The sequence below is a fragment of the Panicum virgatum genome, chromosome 4K (assembly GCF_016808335.1).
Source record: "Panicum virgatum strain AP13 chromosome 4K, P.virgatum_v5, whole genome shotgun sequence".
In the NCBI taxonomy this organism is placed as follows: domain Eukaryota; kingdom Viridiplantae; phylum Streptophyta; class Magnoliopsida; order Poales; family Poaceae; genus Panicum; species Panicum virgatum.
Genome location: NC_053139.1, coordinates 30211909 through 30231493, shown reverse-complemented (window position 1 = coordinate 30231493; position 19585 = coordinate 30211909). Strand labels below are relative to the sequence as shown.

The 19585-nt window shown below is 51.6% G+C and overlaps 3 protein-coding genes and 1 pseudogene across 3 annotated transcripts; 1 reads left to right on the top strand and 3 right to left on the bottom strand.

The window, feature by feature from the left end:
• Window positions 1–324: 324 nt before the first annotated feature.
• On the bottom strand, window positions 325–1826 carry LOC120704774 (probable E3 ubiquitin-protein ligase ATL44). The gene has a single exon (XM_039989308.1). It carries the CDS (start codon window positions 1599–1601, stop codon window positions 930–932), a length of 672 nt encoding a protein of 223 aa, XP_039845242.1. The 5' UTR covers window positions 1602–1826; the 3' UTR covers window positions 325–929.
• Window positions 1827–2981: 1155 nt separating this feature from the next.
• Window positions 2982–3705, bottom strand: LOC120702109 (E3 ubiquitin-protein ligase EL5-like). Its single transcript, XM_039985872.1, has one exon. It carries the CDS (start codon window positions 3703–3705, stop codon window positions 3031–3033), a length of 675 nt encoding a protein of 224 aa, XP_039841806.1. The 3' UTR covers window positions 2982–3030.
• Window positions 3706–5363: 1658 nt separating this feature from the next.
• On the bottom strand, window positions 5364–7053 carry LOC120704773 (annotated as a pseudogene).
• Window positions 7054–16029: 8976 nt separating this feature from the next.
• On the top strand, window positions 16030–18696 carry LOC120704772 (circumsporozoite protein-like). The gene is made up of 2 exons (XM_039989307.1): window positions 16030–16782; window positions 18237–18696. The coding sequence occupies exon 1, from the start codon at window positions 16357–16359 to the stop codon at window positions 16753–16755; it is 399 nt and encodes a 132-aa protein (XP_039845241.1). The 5' UTR covers window positions 16030–16356; the 3' UTR covers window positions 16756–16782; window positions 18237–18696.
• Window positions 18697–19585: the final 889 nt, after the last annotated feature.

Sequence of the window (19585 nt, the reverse complement as noted above, 5' to 3'; positions counted from 1 at the left end):
TGTTGGGATTCCACATACTTTTTTTCAAGTCTCTGTCACATCAAAAAGAATATTACTATTTTGAAGTATTAAATAAAATCTGTTTATAAAATTTTTTTGACAGCTGAGTGCTAATTCGCGAGACGAATCTAACGAGGCTAATTAATCCACAATTTGCTACAGTAATATTACAGTAACCTTCCACTAATCATGGATTAGTATACCTCATTAGATTCGTCACGCAGTTTAGCTCTAGGGTTCTGCAGTTAGTTTTATAATTAACTTTTATTTAATATTTCTAAATACTAAGATTCTCTTTAATGTTTAATGTGACACGGACTAAAGTTTAGCCACTGAAACCAAACCACACCATGTCAGTTTGACTGATCAACAGCACAGACAGATATGCCATCACTGAAACGATGTCTTGATCACACCCAAACCCAGACAAAAGCTTGGATGGGTTTCCTGGGAAACACGGACCTTTCTTCTTGCTGCATACGCTCCAAGCGAAGCGTAATTGGCCGGCGCAACAGCATCTGCACCGGCGCACGCCCATGGCCTACCTGAGCTGCAGCTGCCGTGATCGACGGGGTTGTCCGGTAGCGGCCAATGTCAAGCACGTCGAGCTCCGCGATCCGTACGATCCGGTACGGGTCTCCATCGGCTGGATGCTCCCTATCTTTGGCGACCGGAAGCATCAGGCAAGAGCTGGAGCCACTCGAATTCTCGCAGATATTTTCCGGCGACGCACGTCGCGCCTTGGAGATCAGAATTTTCGATTGGTCGTGCGTCGCAATGAAGAATTACACATCATCAAAAGTGGAGGCTAGACCACTTCATCAATGTATTCTAATCTGCTTTGTGCTGTGTTAGAGATCGAGAATGTACAGTAGGCGTGCCGAATACAATACACCGCCCAGATTCCGGCGAGCTGATCGATGGATTGCTCAAACCGGCGGCAGGGCGTCGGCCGAGGACTCCACTGTGACGGCGGCCGCCGCGGCGGCCTTGGCGATGGGGTTCCGTGGGGAGAGGTCGCAGCGGCAGAGCGGGCAGGTCCGGTGAGCGCGCAGCCAGGCGTCGACGCAGTCGGCGTGGAAGAGGTGGCGGCACGCCGGCAGCTGCCGCACCATCTCGCCGGCGCGCACGTCCTCCAGGCACACCGCGCACAGCAGCACGGAGCCGCCGCCGCGCGGTTTGTCGTCGTCGCCGCCGCCCTTCGCCGCGACGGGCGGCGGCTCGTACGCGAACGCCGGCAGCGCGCCGATGGCCGCGTCCGCCAGCCCGCACGCGCATCGGCGGTGCACCACCAGCCTCACCGCCGCCGCCGCCGGAGCGCTGCCGCCGGCTCCGGACTGGTGCAGCCGCGCCGCCGCCGCCGCCGCCGCCGGGGCGCCGTCCCACGCGGTCGCGGCCCAGCCGGCGAGGCCTAGCAGGAGCGCGGCCGCGGCGGTGATGGCGCAGGCCCTGGCGACGCTGCCCGTCGCGGCGGCCAGCACGACGAAGAGCAGCAGCGAGACGCAGGCCGCCACGACGCAGTAGCAGGCGCGGCCCTCGCCGTGGGCGCCGTCGTCCTCGGCCGCGCTCGCCGCCACCACCCTCGGGTGCAGCGTCAGCATGCGTGTCGGCTGCGAGAGCTTGTCTCTGCTTCCAGGACAGGGGGTGTGAGGGAGGGGTGTTCTTGAACAAGTGTGTCGAGGGTCCCGTGGCGGCCAGAATGATGCGGAGGCGGGCTAGAAATAGGCGCGCGGCGGCGGTGCGTCGTGGTGCGCGGTGGAGAGACAGAGAGCGACGTGTTCCTTTGGTGGCTGGGCTGGCTGTGCGGCCGGCGGTTTGCGCGGCTTACGGTTTTGGAGCGGCGGTGGGCTCCGGACGGGGTGTGGAAAATTGGGCGAGGGGCCGGATCGCGGCGCGGCGGCCGCAAACCACAACGGAGGTCGCTGTCGATGGGGGCCGCGCACGGCAAGTTAACGAGGTCAGGTGAGGGTGGACTCATTCGACCGCCTAGTCCACGGTGGCCCGCCGTCGTGGACGCCAGGAGTAGGCGAGGGCGAGGCGACACATGGCGGTCGAGGAGCGGCGGCGAGCTAGTAATAATAGTAGTGGCGGGAACAGAGCATATGTTCTGTTTCTCCAACAAACAGAGGAGCCTGGAAATGCTTTTGTGATGAGTGACGAGCTGAGCTCTGCCTTCCTTCCTTCCTTCAGTTCCAGAAACTCGAGACGCCCAACACGTACGGTTGACTTTTGAGAGCTTCGCGGGGCCTCGGCTGATTCCGGGCCTTCTCAAAAGCCCCTAATTCAGTTCGTCCACACAGTCGGCGTGGTGGGATGCAGAGGGATCCCATGTGCTGATGCTAGGGATATTCTCAACAATCGCAGTGTGTATTGTTGTAATCTTCTAGCAGATGGGAAGGGCTTTTAGCTAGGAATTAGCTAGAAGCAATGCAGGGACGTTGCAAATCGAAAGAAACGCAGATGCCTTGCGTCCGGCGAAGTGCCCTGTGGCCGGTGCGGTGGGCGGTGGCACATGATCTGATCACACCATCGACGTCGAGGTCGTGCACAAAGATGGGGAGATAAGAGTGTCAGAATCAGACGCATACTCACCAGCTGCCTAGATACAGAGGTCTAGAGCGAGCCCATAGCATGTCGGTACCAGTCTCCATCAGCTGGATGTTCCCTGCTGGCCGCCGCCTTTTATTTTAGAACTGGAAGCATCAGGCGGGAGTGGTAGCACGCATTCGATTTGATTTTGCCCAGTCTTTTCTTTTTCTTTTGTCTCCCCGCCGGCTCTTGAAAGCTTCTTGAAATCTGAAACTTTATCCGTGGCGCCTTCTAGCAATTCAAACCTATCCGGGGATGGACGCAAATCAATAAGTCGAATCGCTGCGTCGCCATGTCTTATTCGGTCAAGTTTTCAGAATCTACTGTGATTCAGAATTCTGACAGGCTAATAAGAATCCAGAGAGCTGTATTTGTGAACGGTCCCTTCTCGATCAGGGGGGTGGTAGTGGCTAGCGTGATGAGTGGCGCCGCTGAGTGAGATCAAACAGGCGGCGGCAGCGCTCCCGCCGCGACGACGGGCGCGGTCGCCGTCGCACCAGCGGCCTTACGCGGCGGGAGCTCGCAGCGGCAGAGCGGGCAGGTCCGGTGCGCGCGGAGCCACACGTCGACGCAGCCCACGTGGAAGAGGTGCCTGCACGCGGGGAGCTGCCGCACCATCTCCCCGGCGAGCACGTCCTCCAGGCACACCGCGCACAGCACGCCGCTCCTCCGGCGCTCGCCGTCGGCGGCCGCGGCCGCGGCGCCGCCGTACGGGAACGCCGGCAGCGCGGCCACGACCCCCGCCGCGTCCGCCAGCCCGCACGCGCAGAGGCGCCGCGCCAGGCGCACGGGCGCCGCTGCCGCGGCCGCGGGAGCCGGCGCCGGCGCCGGGGCCCCGCGCGGCCCGGCGAGGGCCCGGATCCCCGGCGCGGCGAGCCAGGCGAGGAGCATGAGCACGAGCATGATCGCGGCCACGCCGAGGACGACGTAGGCCTTGGTGGCGGCGACGGCCCCGGGGCTGGGGAGCACGGAGAGGACCCCGCACAGGAGCATCAGGGACACCACGGAGGCCAGGATCACGGAGTAGACGCGGAGGTCGTCATCGTCGGGCGCCGGCGCCGCGCGGCCGCGGCCCGCCGCCAGCAGCCTTGACCGGTGCACGCTCACGCTCAGCATGTGCGCGCGCGGTGCATGCAATGCCGCCGCCGCCGGATTCAGTCGATGGCTAGGTGGCGCCGGCGACGGATGATCTCACACAACACAGACTGATCAAATCGAGTCTCCCCAGATGGGAACCTGGTGAGGCCGTTGGCGAACTGAGGTGGTGGAGACAACACAACACAATAGGTCTTCGTCTGGAGACGAAGTGCATGCGTAAACCTACAGAGGGACGCCATTTTGAACAGAAAGAGAAGGTTCACACTTTTGGCACCAAGGACCGGCAAAGATGGAGCTAGCAGCACGCCAAGTTTTTCTCTGTTTGTTTCCAGCCTCCCGATCTGCAGGTTCGGCTAAGCCAGCCCCGGTGATGCGGCGCACCTCGATCGCTGCCATGCAGGCCCTGTCGCCCTGATGTGATTCATGAGTGCAAACCATCAGTACAGATAATCAAGGCCTCGCTTGCTTGTGCTTTGCAGTCTGAACTGCACTCAGCTTAGTGCATTCCGTCCCAAGGATGGTAATAACTAGGCAGTTCAGCTTCTTAATCACTAGTATAAAAAAGATGGCTATTTTAATGTTAACTGAAGAAAACACCGAGGGGCTCCAGAAATCCTCCGGCAGTTGCTTCGCGGATTGCCTCTAGAAATCCTATTTATATGCGAAGCCATTTAAACTGACATCCTCTAGAAATACACGATCACACAAGTAACTGTCTCTAAAACTATAACAGATTTACTCCTTTTAAGGTGACTTAGATGTTGTATACTTGTATTTGCGCAAGTCACCTGTGTTGGGTTGCCTATGCTGTGTCTACTGATCTTTTTCTTTTCTTTTTCTTTTTTCTATTTTTTTTATTTCTCTTTTTTTGCTATGTAGATGCATTTTTTCATGTGTAACTAACTTGTTCACAATGCCAAATCATTTGTTCGTTTTATAGATTAAATTATTTCATGATGTTGATCTATTTGTTCATAATGTTATGTGTTGACAACCGTCATACATAAAAGCTCGTGCTCATTTGCGCATGCAAATTGTGTGGAGCTAGATCTGGCCTATCACATGGAACGTGCCTCGCCCCACAAATTGTGTCCAGGATTCAAATCTGGGTGGGCAACTCTACCACAAGAAACCTTATCAGCTGAGCTACGCTCGGTTCGTTTTTTCTTGTTATGCGAATTATTGTATTTTTCCTTTTGGAGCCGTTGCTTTTTTTTCCTAGACAAAAAGGAAAACATCATATACAAAAGAGAAATGGATATCACAAACTTCGAATGATGCGTGGTTTGAGTTTTCACTCAAAATTTAAGGTAAATTAAGTATTAGACTTTAGAGTTTTGATTTCCCGATGGTGCATATAACTCAATACACTATCTCGGGTTAGAGTTTTCAAGCTTGAATTCTATCTTTTGCAATGTCATTAGAAAATCGTAGAGTGTTGAAGTATACTAGTAAAGAATTGCTCGCATTTTACAAATCTGGCAGAATATTTCTTTTGGCGCAACATTCACTAATTCCACCAGAGTAAATTTTTTTCTTGAGTGGAACATGTTTTTAGTTGAAGGGAACACTTTTACTTGAAGAGAAAAATACTCACAAGTGTGATACAGACAATCCCTTTTTAGCTAATGCAAGTCATCTTTTTTTTCAGAAACATACACACACATACCTCTGTAAATACATGCACGCAACCTTATCGCCATTGGCTATTAAGAATGATGAAGTCAACATAGACATCTCGCTGCAGACGAGTATATTGCCTACTATAAAAATAATAGTGCCGGTTAAATCCTGTAATAAATATAGAAAAATACAAACACCCATGTCGAGTTGAGGACTCAAACTTGGGTAGGCTGATTCCACCGCAAGGAATCTTAATGCAATCAATTTTGCAGAAGTCACTATACACAATAATGCTATGCGGTAAATATATACTACTTTCATAAAAAAGAAAGATTATTAAAAGTGCACCATAAGTTTTTGAAATAATGTGCATTGAAGAATCAGGAAACCTTGTTTTTTTTCATAAAGGATCAAATACACAGAAAAAGAAGAAGAAATAATCAAATATCAGATTCATCGCAAGGCCTATGAAATGCTCGTGCTTTTGTATGTACCCATTACGTACTCAATGTGGCGACGAGGACGGTGACTTCGACTTCGACAGCGAACCACCACCGTCCTCTCTAATTAGCACCGTACCGGGGTCGACGGTGATGCTGGCGTGATCACCTCTATGCTGTCCAATGTTCCAATGTTCACCGCCGACAACTGCCTGGTGGTGCTGAACCTCATCGGCGACGGCGACTTTGGGACAACAACAATTTCGGACACCCCCGGCGGCGATGAATTCGAGCACCTATCGCACACCCCGGCGTACACTGGCGGCGTTGGAGACGGAGATCTGGAACCAAAGTGAGGCCTCGGCGATGGTGATTTTGACACGATCATCTCCTTGGACCCACTCGTCGAGCAGCTGCTCCTCAACGGCGACCGCGCCAAGATATCCGCCAGGACCCTCGACGCCGTGGGGCGCTCCGGCGACACGCCGCACCGGCGCAGCTGCGGCAGTGGCGGGGACACGAGCCCCTCCATCAGCCGCGCGCGCTCGGTCTCCGGGTGCGCGCGGCACACCGGGCACGACGGGTGCGCGCACAGCCAGGCGTCGATGCAGCGGCCGTGGAAGAAGTGGCGGCACGGGGGCAGCACGCGCACGACGTCGCCGTCCTCCAGCTCCTGCAGGCACACCACGCACTCCGCCGCCTTCCCCTTGCTGCCGCTCCTCCTCCTGCCGCCGAGCGGCGACGGCGACGGCGACGACGACGCCGACGCGGCCCGCGCGCGGTACGTGAACGTGGGCAGCGCGGCGATGTCGTCCACGCTGAGCCCGATCCCCGTCCCGGACGACGACGTCGCGCCGTGGCCGCCCGCCTGGAGCTGGCGCCACTCGGCCCGCACCGACCGGCCGTAGCGGATAGCCATGTAGAGTATCACGCCGACGAGGACCGCGATGATGATGTACAGCAGCGTGAAGTTGGAGCTGCTGGTGTTCGGCACCGGCGGGCCGTCGCCGGAAGGGTCGGCGGTGGGCGACGACATGGCCGCTGCCACCGCTGCTGCTGCTGCTGCTGCTACCAAGAACGTCCGATTCCGGTGGTCTTGTCTTGAGATGGTTCGAACGACATGTCGCTGGCAACCGATCAGCGAATCATTGATCCCGGTGGTTGACGTGGGATTTAGAGGAGCCACAGCCCACAGGAATGAAAGGGGGATGTGCGCATGCATGCCAAGTGCATGATAGAATTGCAGTTGGGTCGCTGGCTGGGCTTAAAGCCCTTCGTTAAGGCCGGAGGTTGCGTGCTGAATACTGTATGACCTTGTGATAAGTTGTATGCTGCTGGTGTTCATACGGTGCTGGATAATGGATTTGAGTTTGTTGCTAGGATTCTTTTTGTCATCTGTGTGTAGTTTAGCCGTTGAACTACTAGCTTGACATCGATCGATCATTCAGTGATCATCTGGTGCAGGGCTGCAGGCAGGCATGATTGGTGATCCTAGTTAGAATAGTGAATAAAGTTTGGTTGAATTTTCTGGCAGGCAATTGGATAGGGTTCAAGTCAACTTCATGATTCGTAGGCAAAATCATGCATCGATTCTTCAACCGTTGTTTTTTTTTGATAGGAAGTTTTATTGATTTTTAAGCGCATATTCATCAACCACTGTTAGGCTTCGCCTGCGTCTGCATGAGTGTCAGATAAGATCATTGGCTCCGGGATTGAGCGGAAAGTCTGACATTGCAAATTTGGAGGAATCGTTTTTTCCCCCATTTTTTCTTCAGAGCGGAATCGGCCTATGAGGTGACTTATGTACAGACAAGAGTAATGTGACGGTAGTTTCGACTTTTTCTCACTCAGCCCAAACCTATGGGCCCTGATCTCAATACACAACTCATCTGCATCTTCATGCACAAATTTGCTGGGCAAAGTGAAGCATACAAAATTCTTGCCCCGGAACGAGCCCAGGAACATTTTTGCGAACTCTACACTCCAGCGTCGTGCGGCTCCAACGCGCCCGGAGAAGGTGATCTTGTCCTGCACATCCGGCCGTCCGGCGTTCTTGGCCGTGTCGGCGACGGTGACACAGCTGCCGAGCTACCATTGCCCATGACGACCATGAGCTCAAAATGCATAGGGGACCTCACTGGAGATGGCGACATGGACATGGACGGGACGACGGCGTCTTCCGCTCCCGACGCCTCGCCCCTCTCGCGCTCGGGCGACGCCGCCGCCCCGAGCCGCCGTAGCTGCGGGAGCGGCGGCGACAGGGACGCCACGCCCAGGCGGACTTTCTCGGGGCCCGGGCTCCCCCGGCACACCGGGCACGTCGCGTGGGACAGCAGCCACACGTCGACGCACCCCGCGTGGAAGTAGTGCCTGCACGACGGCAGCATGCGCACCAGCGCGCCGTCGCGGAGCTCGTCGAGGCAGACCGCGCAGCAGTCCGCCGCCGCCGCCGCGGCCGTGGCCCTCGCGTCGTCGCCGCGGCCCGGTGAGGGGGAGCGGTACGTGAACGAGGGGAGCACGGCGACGTCGTCGGGGCCGAGGCCGAGCGCCTGCACCGGGCCGGGGAGCACGGTGGCCGCGTCGCCGTCCCCGGCGCCGGCCGCGGCGTTGGCGCCGTGCCGGCGCGTTAGGAAGACCGAGTTGAAGGAGCGGCTGTAGTAGAGGACGACGTAGAGGACGATGGCGACGAAGACGCCGATGCCCGCGTACTGCGCCGTCGTGGACGCCGAGGCGCCTGGCATTGCCGCGGAGGACGCGAGCGCCGGGAGCGTGGCGCGCGACGCGACAGAGAGCCTGTGGGAGAGGAAGGGATGAGACGGGGATGTCGCGGGAGGTTGTTTGCGTTCTGCATCATTTCTTTCGTGCAGGTCCGGTGGTGCCGTAGTGGCTTGCCATGGACATGGACGGTAGGTTGAGCTCGGGAGATGGCTTGCACGTAGACGAACGCGGCATCTTGCAAGCTGATGCTAAGCGTGCCTATTATATTAGCATAGCACCCATGGAATGGAATGACGCGCTGAAACTCCAACGACATCAAGCGAGGTCGTTTTGCTTTCGAAACTTTCCGCTAGCTGGTGGCATGTAAAAATTTGTCATCGAAGTCTCGGTAACACGTGGGGGCATCCATACCACTCAAATTGGCAGAGAATGGCAAATAAGCGGCTGAGAGAAATTGCAGTGTTAGCAAAAGGATTTACCCAAAAAAATAAAGGGAATATTCACACGTGGGGGCATCTAGAAATGATTTTCCCAACTTACTACAGTAAGTTCTTACTTTCGTCGGTAGCTAGTGAAAACCAGAAACACTTGCTATTGGGGATGTCCATACATCAGCATGCAGTAGTTGAAAGGGAAAATAAGAAACTGAAGTAGAGGGAGAAAAGGGCAACCGAGTGTGCTTTCCAAGTTGACAGGCAATGCAGGTATGATCAGTGGCTTTATTACAACTGAACTAGAAGGATACCCGCGCATTTTGCACGGCTAGATTATCTTTTTCTTTAATTGTTAAGAGTTATTTCATATTGACACAATTATCTCACTCTAGTGTTTTAGGTTTCGGACTTATATATAACTTAGGCATATATGAACTTGACACGATGTGTGCCCGCACTGATAGCGCGTCTAGTTGTATTTTATTAGCTATCATAGCGTTACAGAATATTTTTTGTTTATATATTTTAATGTTTTTACAAAGTCCATGTGTAATCATATGTAATAATAATTTCATGAGTAAATATAAAACATATGTAATCATACGATGTGTGCTGCTCCCTCCACACTACCATGCTTCCGTGTTGCTCCTTTTCGAAGGCCCCGGCAGAGAAGAGAAAATGTTGTGTACCCCTTCAATTTTATTTTTTGAATGTACCAACTCAAGCTTATTGTTTGCCTCAAATGTTCTCTTAACTAAATAATATTATTTTCCTTCAGTCAGGTTTTGGTCATTGAGTTTGAATCAAAAGATAAGTGCCTTTCCATATAGTTGTTCTATAATTTTAGGAACTTCTTCAGATTCTCCATTGAGTGATTCAAGCAGAATTGTAATAGTTTTCTTGAGAATTCTTTTTTTGCATCATCATCAAATATACTGCATGTAGTAGTTGTCGTATGATCACTAATTCGGAGACGAATCCAATACATATATTATCATGGTTAGAATGAGTAACATGGTGTTTGGAAAATCAATGTTCGGGAAAGTATGAGTACCTAGGTGTTATTGCTTCTGGACATGTATTGCATTTACGGCAGTGATACTTGTTGGCTATCTTAGTGCGCATTTTGTTGCAACTATTGCATGACATCTACAACCAGGAAGTATTTTTGAAGCGATCAATTGTGGCTCTTGATGTAAAAACAAAACCCTGTAATGTATAATATCATAAAATTGTTAGGATAACAGAGGTTTGGTTATTATGAGATGAAAATACTCATAAAAATATTAAAATTACCTGATCTGTTGGGTTATCGTGTCTCATTTGAATAATCTCTTGTAAAGTTCTCCTTGTTATAGAACATTTGCTCTTCTAGTGTGCCTTGTGTACTTTTATGATATTTTTAATATGGGCTCTTTATTTAGGTATTTGGGTCCTAGTTTGTATCCGACTCAAAATTTTCTTTTTTCTTGATTTTTAATTCCGAATTTACTATTTATTAACCTTATCGGGCTTGAATTCCGTGGATTATTCTTGACCATTAGATCTTCATAAAATCCAACGGTCTGTATCCTTCTCTTTTTTTCCGATTAACGTGGGAATTTCTTGGCCCTCTCGGCGAACGTGATGGCTTCTTTTAACCTTTGAATATAAAGATAATAGATTCAAATGATGCAAGAGAGGAGGGGGAAATGTGACGGCCTGGGTGCCCTAACCGTTGATGCCACAGATCAAGGGAAGTGGATGCAGTGAGCAGCTGTGGTGACGAGCGAAGAGGGTAAAGGTCACCATTGCTTTCACAGCGCAGAATCACCTCCCTGGTGTGAAGATCCTTAATGGAAAAACCAGAAGAGTCAAATTCAACGATGACAGCATTGTCACGGGTTAGAGCACGAACTGAACACAAGGTTCTTAATCAAATGAGGAGAGACTAGAACATTGTTGAGATGCAAAGCAGAATGAGGTGTAGGTATAGAAGAGACACCTGTAGAGGTAACAGGAAGGGAAGCTCCATTGCCAACGAGAATGGAAGAGGGAGCAGAGGAGTGGGAAAAGGAGTGGAGAGGGGCAGGTGTGGAGGACATGTGAGAGGACGCACCAGTGTCGAAGTACCATTCAGAGGTGCTTGCAGCAGGGCTGGAGGCGATGTTGTTCAGTGCCGCGAGCAGAGCGCTGTGATCCCAAGGCTGCGACATCGACGGGGGCACGGTGGATGCGCCCGTCGATGAAGGCAGTTGGGCCGCAAACGCCTGTTGTGGCGGCTGACCTGGCCGAGGACCAAGAACACCGGCGGCCGGAACACGGAACGGCATGGGCCAAGCCTGCACCATGCCGGTCCACGGGTTAAACCCGGCCTGCCATTGTGCTGCAGACGGAGCTGGAGGACGAGCGAAAGGTGCGCCGGCGCTGCCGGAACCGCCCGTGGTACTGGAAGCGGCGGGGTTGGAGGAGGAGCCGGCGTTGGAGGTGGACTTCCCACGCTTCTTCTTCTTGTTGGTGGTGGCACCAGGCGCGCTCGGAGAGGAGGTGGACGACGAGGGGCGCCCGACGTAGAATGCCTGAGCGCCAGGCCCGAGTTGCTTCTCCTGTTGCTGGAGGCTCTTCTCCTCAAGGAGAAGCTGGGAGCGCACCTTGTGGAAGGAGGGAAGGGGATCTTGCCCGTTGATGGAGGAGATCATGTGACGAAGCTTGGGGTTGAGGCTGCGCAGCATGTTCACCACTTGATTGTCCTCACGAACGGGATGACCAACGTCAGCGAGTTTTCCTGCGAGCACTTTCAGTTGAGAGCAGTACTCAGTCACGGAAAGATCGCCTTGCATGAGGGAGCGGAACTCCGACTCGAGGTGGACGGCGCGCGTGAGGCGGTTGTCGTGGAAGAGTTCCTCGATGGCCGTCCAGACGGCGAGCGCGGTGTCGTCCTTCTCCATGACGATGTCCAGGAGATCGGTGGAGACGGTCGTGTAGAGCCAATTCACGATGCACTCATCGATCATGGTCCAGTCAGGATCGGAGAAGTGAGGGGTGGCGGTGGCGGTGGCGCTGACATGGTCACGGAGACCGAACTTGCCGAAGGCCGTGTCGAAGAGGCGCCGCCATTGGGAGTAGGAGGTGTTTTCCAGATCAAGGACGATGTGAACATGAGATCTGATGTTCATGGACTGGATCTGGGCGAGGGAGACGGTGGAGGTGGAGGGAAGAGGCGGTCCCATCTGAGCCCGACGAAGGATGTCGCGCAGGGCATCAGGGGATTGCGCAGTGGAGGAGCTAGAGGAACCGGAGGCAAGGGCAGAGGTGGAGCTGACGTCCATGGCAGCAGAAGGAGGCGAGGAAGGCGAGGAGAAGGGGTTAACGAACTCGTCGGATTCCCCGTCTGATACCATGAAGGAGATTGGAGTGTCAACTACAATTGTATTGATCTCCTCTTGAGTTTATATACATGTACACAAGCACAACGTGCGCCTAACCAACTACCCTAACTAGCCGCCGTGATCCACAGAAAGAGGATCATGGAGCGGGTTTCCAGGGACGACGTGGTCACGTCGCCAATAGCTAGCATAACTAATATCGCAAATCCAATTCTATCATCGCTCGTCCCAAGCGCCGCTGGCGCGCGATGGAGGACGGCTCCCACGTGCCGCACCTCAACCCACCCCACGTGCCGTACATGATTTTTTCTTTTATTTTTGTTTTTCTATTTTTTCTATTCAATTAGTTTTTTCTTCTCTCTTTTTTTTTCTCCTCGTCTGTCTCTGGCCCCTATGCTGAATCTACGGTCGACCATTTTTTCCGTCTCTAGCTATCGATCTCTCCAACAGATCCCACATGATGAGACCCACCACCCACTCCCACCTGGATCCTCCCGCACCCCTCCCCTCCCACACTCCCACCTGCTCCGCGCGAAGTTCTTGACCACCCTCGTCTCCTCCCTCTCCAAGGATACCTCCTTCCATTTTTTCTTCTTCTCTCCTTCCTCCCCACCTGCTCCGATCCTTCGCTCGTGCTCCGCTGCTCTTGCCTGGATTCGGACGGCCCCTCCTCCCTGCGACCGGCCGGCGGCGGTCTCCTCCTCGCAGCAGAGGCCAGTCGCCCCTGTCCCTGCCGCATCCGCCAGGCGGCTCCCTGGCTGCAGCTCCCGCCTGTCTGCACCAGGCACCAGGCAGCGGCCTCCAGAAAGCGCCGTAGCTCCTGCCTGCTCCCGCCCTGCAGCGCCCACCAGGAAGCCCCTCCTCCCTCACCAGCAGGTAGATGAGATCGTTGTGAGTTGTAAGGTTAAATCCATTCTCGGTAGTCAGCACCGATGTCTCCTTCGGCTCTTCTACCTGCTCTCTCCGTCCTCCTCCTGTGCTGCTCGCCTCCGGCTCTTGCTTTCGTTTCTGAGCCTGCGCAATTTTTTTTCTTGATATTTTTTTCTAGTCTCCAAATTTTTTTCTTGAAATTTTTTTCTGCTCTCCTATTTTTCTTGAAATGTTTTTTGGTCTCCAAAATTTTTCTTGTATTTTTTTTAAATTTTTTTAATCAGAAAATGACAAAAAATTTCTATAAATGGAAAAAAGCAACGGTCGGAAAATCAACCGTACGGGAGCCTCCCGTACGGTTGACCTTAAACTATCAATACCTGTCTCCGGCCCCTCCTGTCTTTGCTCCCTCTCCTGCTCTCTCTCTCCCTCTCTAGTGAAGCGGTCCGGCCTCCCTCTCCGTTCCCTCCGCTCTCGCCGACCGCCGCGCTCTCGTCTCGCTCGCTCGTCGCCGTTCTTTGCCTCTCTCCACCTCGGCCCACCTCGCTCGCTCGCCGCCGGGCTCGAGCTCCACCGGCGCGTCCTGCTCCCTCCTCACCCATCCTCGCCCCTCCTCCTCCTCCTCCCTCGCGCTGCGGCAGAGGCCATGGTGTAGCGGCGGGGAGGCCATGGCGTGGCGGCCTTGAGCTTTGTCGGCACATCCTCCGCAGCTCCTGCTCCCTCGCGGCCATGGCGCGGCGGCCTTTAGCTCGACCTGCTCCTCTGCTCACCCACCTCCTGCCGCAGCCCCTACTCAGCGGCGCTGCAGCCTGCAGGCGGAGCCCCTCCCCGCTTCTCCTCACGGCGGTGCTGATCGAGCTAGGCCTGCTCCTCTGCTCCCCCACCTCTGCCGGCTTCCCTGCTCCCTCTGCCGTCCCTGCTCCCATCCGACGGCGAGCACAGGCGCGGGCTAGCGGAGCGGAGGTGATGCTGGGGCTCGTCAACGAGCGGAGGCCGAGGTGGGACCGGCGCCGTGAGTGGAGGTGCGGGCGCGGCGAGCGGAGGTGCGAGCGGGACGAGCGGAGGTGGGGCCGATGCGTGCGTAGCAGACACCCGCTACTCCACACAATTTGTCGTACGCCGCTTCGTCCGCTTCAATAGCAGAGGTGGTAGAGGAGGCCGGTGCAGAGGGAAAAACGCTATCGGCGTAATGGAGGAATGCATAGCGTTCCCCAGTACCCCATTAAACTATTATTTGTAATTTAATTGATTGTGTGACAATATAATCAATAGGACTAATAAGTTTGTTACATCATATTTGTAAAATTTCTAGGTCCTATGGATGGAGTCCAAACCATATCCAAGATGTCCAATTCGTTATCGAGATACCCAAAACATAATGAAAACCTAGCCATCATTCAAAATGATAATCATCGGATAAACCGCAGTGGCATTAGTGCATTGGATAGCGTTTCTGAAGACCAAATGAAGAAATTCAGTAGCACTAGTTAAACAGATGGTGCACAGGAGGGAGTCGGTGCATTTACTGTGCTATTACACAGAGAGCATGTCAAGTTACCAGGAGCAAAGCCTTTGGCACCGATTAAACCGATTGTGCATAGGAGTAAGGCATATGTGCAATGTCGCGTAAGCAGCAGAGATCTGAGATGAAAACTAGAAGACCGGTTAAACTGACACATCATCATCAATTTAACTGATGGTTCATACGTTAGCTGCAGCTTGTGTCAGAAGGTCCGATGGTTACTCAGAGCCATTAGTGACCGATTAAACCGATGCTAGAGGCACCGATTTAAATTTTGCTAGCCGTTGGAGTAGCGGCTCTCTTGAGTTGGTGGCTTATATACATGCCTCACCTCAGCCATTTTTGAGTTGCTGGAGTCTAGAGAACCCACACACACATTGAAGAAACGTCTTCAAGCCATCCAAATGCAAATTGATCAAATCCTTAGGCTTAACAAAAACTTTGTGAGTGTTAGTGTTAGGATTAGCTCTTGAGAGAGTGTGAGAGCAAGGTGTTGATCCTTGTGAGCTGGTTCTAAATTGAACCACCCTTGTATCTTGGTGTGCTGGACTTTTTGGAGTCTTGGTGGCTTGCCTGCACGTCTTCGACCATCCAACTGGGTGTGAAAGCGGCGTCGACGACTTTGTGCGAGGGACGTGGAGACCCAAATTCTTTGTGAAGAAGCTCCTTGATAGGAAACAAGACTAAGGTGACCGGAAACTTGGGTAACTTTTGGTGGCATTGTCTTAGTGGCAAGTCAAAGTGTCCTCGGAATAAACTTGGTGGCTGAAAAGCGATACAGTTTGAACAACATGAATTAGGGGTGATATTTGTCTACTGATACCACAGGTTACATTTTTGCGTCAAGAGTTTGCTTTCTCTTATCCACTCTTTAAGTTTTCACATTTTATATCACAATTTGTGTGACTTTACTTTTTTAGAGTAGTTTTTTGCTAGGATTGAATAAAAGTTGTAAAATTCTTTTTGGGACAAGAGTTTCTCACTAGAAGAATCGTAGTTGCACATATAGATAGCATGTTTTAGATTAAATTTTTGTGCAAACTATTTATAACCATAGGTTAAAATTTTAAATTGCCTAATTCACTCCCTTCTCTCTTAGCCTAAGAGCACATGATTCCTTTCACAGCCTAACAGGAGTCGAAGAAAGAGGGAGGGAATGAGGCAAGGCATCGTGAATGCCTGTTGTTCCACAGGACAGGAGAGCAGGCAGCCGGGCGCACAGTAAAAATGAACTAATCAAATTTGACTAACAGAGTTTCAATTCAAACAAAATTTCGTAGTACCGCTGGACTGCGCGCTCACACCGTCACACTCGCACCGGGGAACACGCCACATGCTCACGTGCTCTCTCCCAAACCCAGGAAATTTGAAGTTCCCTCCGCGGAGCAGCCGGCCCCCGCCGACCCGAAAAAATTGGGCGGCCGTCGCCTCCCCTCCCTCCTCCAGCCCTCCAGTATCCCATCTCCTCCCCGCCACGCCCCAATTCCAATTTCCAAGCCAGCAGCATCTCGCGAAATTTTCCCCAGATTCGCCTGCGCTTCGAGCTCCCTCCACCATTTTCGTCCAAAACTCAAATCCTCCCTCCTCGGCCGCAGCTCTCAAATACCCATGGCCGCTCCCCTCCCACATCCAGCTCCAGCCTCTCCGCGCCGCCTCCGCCCCCGATCCCGAGCGCGCCCGTTACCCGAGCCCCCGCGATGGCCGCCGCCGGCTCCGGAGCTGACAAGGAGAACGCCGCTCCTTCGACCTCGGCCGGGCCCCGGCGGCGCGGGTACGGCGTCAGGAGCTGCGGGGTGAAGAAGCGCCCGTCCAGGCCGCGGTCGGCGGGGCGGGTGCCGCTCCGGGACATCACCAACCTGGTGGCGGCGGCCGCGGGGCCCGAGGCGCCGCTCGCGCCCGGGCAGGACGCAGCGCCGGCCGCGCCGGAGCTGGCGAAGAAGCCCGATGCGGCGGTGCCGGCGGTGGCCGGAGCGCCGGAGGCGCAGGACGGGGCGGCTGCTGGTGGCGCCGGGGCGAAGAAGGCGGCCGCTGGTGGCGCAGCGGTGAAGAAGGCGGCCGCTGCGCCGAGATACTCACTCCGGAAGGGGTTCAGATAGGCGCCGCCTGTACAGTAGAATTCGGAGGTGATGGAACGGGTTGGGTTCTTCTTGTTCCTTCGTCCAATAGCTCATTGGATTGCGTTGATTGATCGAGTGCTTGGTTTACTCTTTTCTGTACTCTCGAGCATGAGAAATAATTTGTTCACAAAAGAGCGATTGGCCTGCAAAAACAAAAAGGAAAATAATATGATATATTGCGAAATTGATTGATAGTTTCGTGTGTCCTCGCTGATGATGATGTCGCATTGTGGATCGCAATTGGAATCCTCATACTCTGGGGAATTTTAATGTCATGTCAGGAGATACGGTAACGGTCCTACCGCCTTCATGATTCTCTTAGGTGCTGCTCTGCAAGGCCCCCAAGGCTGTTGCAGCGAAATCATTCTATTGGCTAGCATGAATGAAAACACTGAACCTATCATTTCCCTTGCTCAGCGTTCTGCTTACCATGTAGCTGCCGTACTGGTACTAGTACTACTAAAGTAGATCAGCAATGTCAAGGTGCATTTCCTGTGTATGGCAAGTCTTCTGGAACTACCAGTGCATGAGCCTTCATGGTGAAAAAAGAAGCAGCAACTGGCAAAGGCATCTTGCATTCAGTTAACTAGGTAGGTAGACTTGTACTAACGTCATGCAATCCCTGTGCTTTGGAGTATGAGCCTCCTTGGCAGGGTGGAGCTGACTGGGGTGCCCTATTTGCACGGGCAGTCGGGCACACAAAATTCACAAAAGTTACTAGAAACTAGCTAGTTCTTCACTGAGCCTACTAATCATCTCCAATAGTCTCATATCCAATAGCATTTCTCTGACCTTTTAACACTTTTTGCTGGCTCATTACAATGATCTTTGGTTATTATCTTGCTTATTTTGGTTCTTTGAGAAGCCTTACCGATAGTGACGGGGGATGTCTTTGATGTATGTTTCTGCAGAGGAATTCTCCTGTGAAAGAGCAATTGCCTAGTAATACTAAGAAACCTTGTTCATAAAACATCAGTCTTACCTCTTTGTGTGCTTGATTATGAGACAAGTTCTTCGAATCGCCTAGGAATGGCCCAATGGCAGTTTCTGAAGCCTGAACAGCAGTGGTCTGTGAAGTAGACCTCCACAATTCTTGAAACACCTTATAATTGTAAATCAGAACACTGTCCCTCCTAGCCTTTTGGATCATTTTCTGTATAAAGTGATTTATCTATAGTAGCTAGTGGTATAAATGATATTTGGAAGAGCTTGTTGTTCAAGAGGTTTATATAAGCTTTACCAATTATAAAAGTTGCATCTGGTTGAAATACATCCTCTGTTAACATCTCCTATGGTTTGGCCTCTGATGATTACAAAATGATGGTACCATAAATAATTTTCTTGAAGCATATTTATACAGGATTTTAGTTTTTTTTATGCTTTGCTTATATACATAATACATATCAAGTAACTTGCCATATCACAGAATTCCTGAACTACTCTGGGCCAAATTTCTGCAGGGATATCACCTTATGCAATGACTGGATTGGATGATGTGACTAAATAAAGGTAGTAATGCTAACTCTAAACTAGGAATTCTTTTCACTTGGTGTACTTAGCTCATCTCAGCCATGAGCATACGTGGTAAGTAGTACCCAGTGCTAAATCTGTTCATTTGTTGTTTTGGACATCAATATCATCTCCAAGGCACATCCTTGTCCATTTTTTTGTCTTAGCAAAGAGCCAATGATTATTGAATCATAATGGTACCAAAGTACTTCAGATGAAACATATAAATTAGATCATTTCTATGTACATCTTTATTAGTATTCCAAGTTCTAAAGTTTGTTTCCAAAGTGGCTGCTCGGAATGTCTTTAACCCTATTCAAGTTTGGTCTATGGCATTACACTAGAGTTTATTTCACTTAATATGTCCATGTGATCATAATAGTCGAGTAAGCTGAACAGTACTTTCCAGCCTTTTGATGATATGTTAACAAGTTTGTTTATTATTTATGAGGGCCAATAATCATTCCGTTATAGGGTGACATGGTTTATTTTTAAACTGACAACCTTAAGTTGCTAGAGGCTTACAGAGGAACTGAAAGGTGAAAACTGTACCAGCTCTAGTGCAATTTTTTACCATATTGGATAAGGGATTCCTTTGGTCAAATTTACATAACTTTGATGGATCATAGAAAAACTCGAGCACGTTTCAAGTGACCCTCTGGAAAAGCTTCTAGTAATCCAAACACAAGGTATTCATGTTGTTGTCGCTCAAGGACAGTTTAGATACCTGGTCTGATGAGAAGCCTTTTTATTTACACTTTTATAGGATTTCAGTCTTCGTCAAAATGCGTAATAGGTTCAAGAAGCTTTCGATAGCTGCATGATTTATATTTTGACTGTCATTATAATCAATGTGCTGTGAAGACTTTTTTTTGAGGGCAGATGTGTTGTGAAGACATTAAAGTTGCAGCTGCTTGAACCTTTATGATACAGGTATTGTCATCTTGGCTTCATGAGTCTCGGGTAATTGGATTGAAATATAAGGGGATTCGACCTTACATCAAAGTTGGAAGAGTGTGTTCAAATTTGAGTTTGTATGCCTTGGTGATTAGGTCAAAAAGAAATATTAGACATTGACCAAATATTGGATGGATTGTTTGCCTTGATTGGTTTCTTAGTTTCTGTAAACTGTTTCTCTTCAAGGGTTAATGCCTATGTTGGAATATTTCTTTTATGAGTGGTGGAAATAAAATGTGACTAGGTAATATCTCATTATTGAAGGCTTGACACCGTGAATTTCTTATTTAGCATGCTTATTTCCTCATGTACATTATAAATTGTGTCTGCTCAATAAAGCCTT

Excerpts from the sequence above, each read along its gene's own strand:
- LOC120704774 (XM_039989308.1), bottom strand. The coding sequence starts at position 1,601 with ATGCTGACGCTGCACCCGAGGGTGGTGGCGGCGAGCGCGGCCGAGGAC.
- LOC120702109 (XM_039985872.1), bottom strand. The coding sequence starts at position 3,705 with ATGCTGAGCGTGAGCGTGCACCGGTCAAGGCTGCTGGCGGCGGGCCGC.
- LOC120704772 (XM_039989307.1), top strand. The coding sequence starts at position 16,357 with ATGGCCGCCGCCGGCTCCGGAGCTGACAAGGAGAACGCCGCTCCTTCG.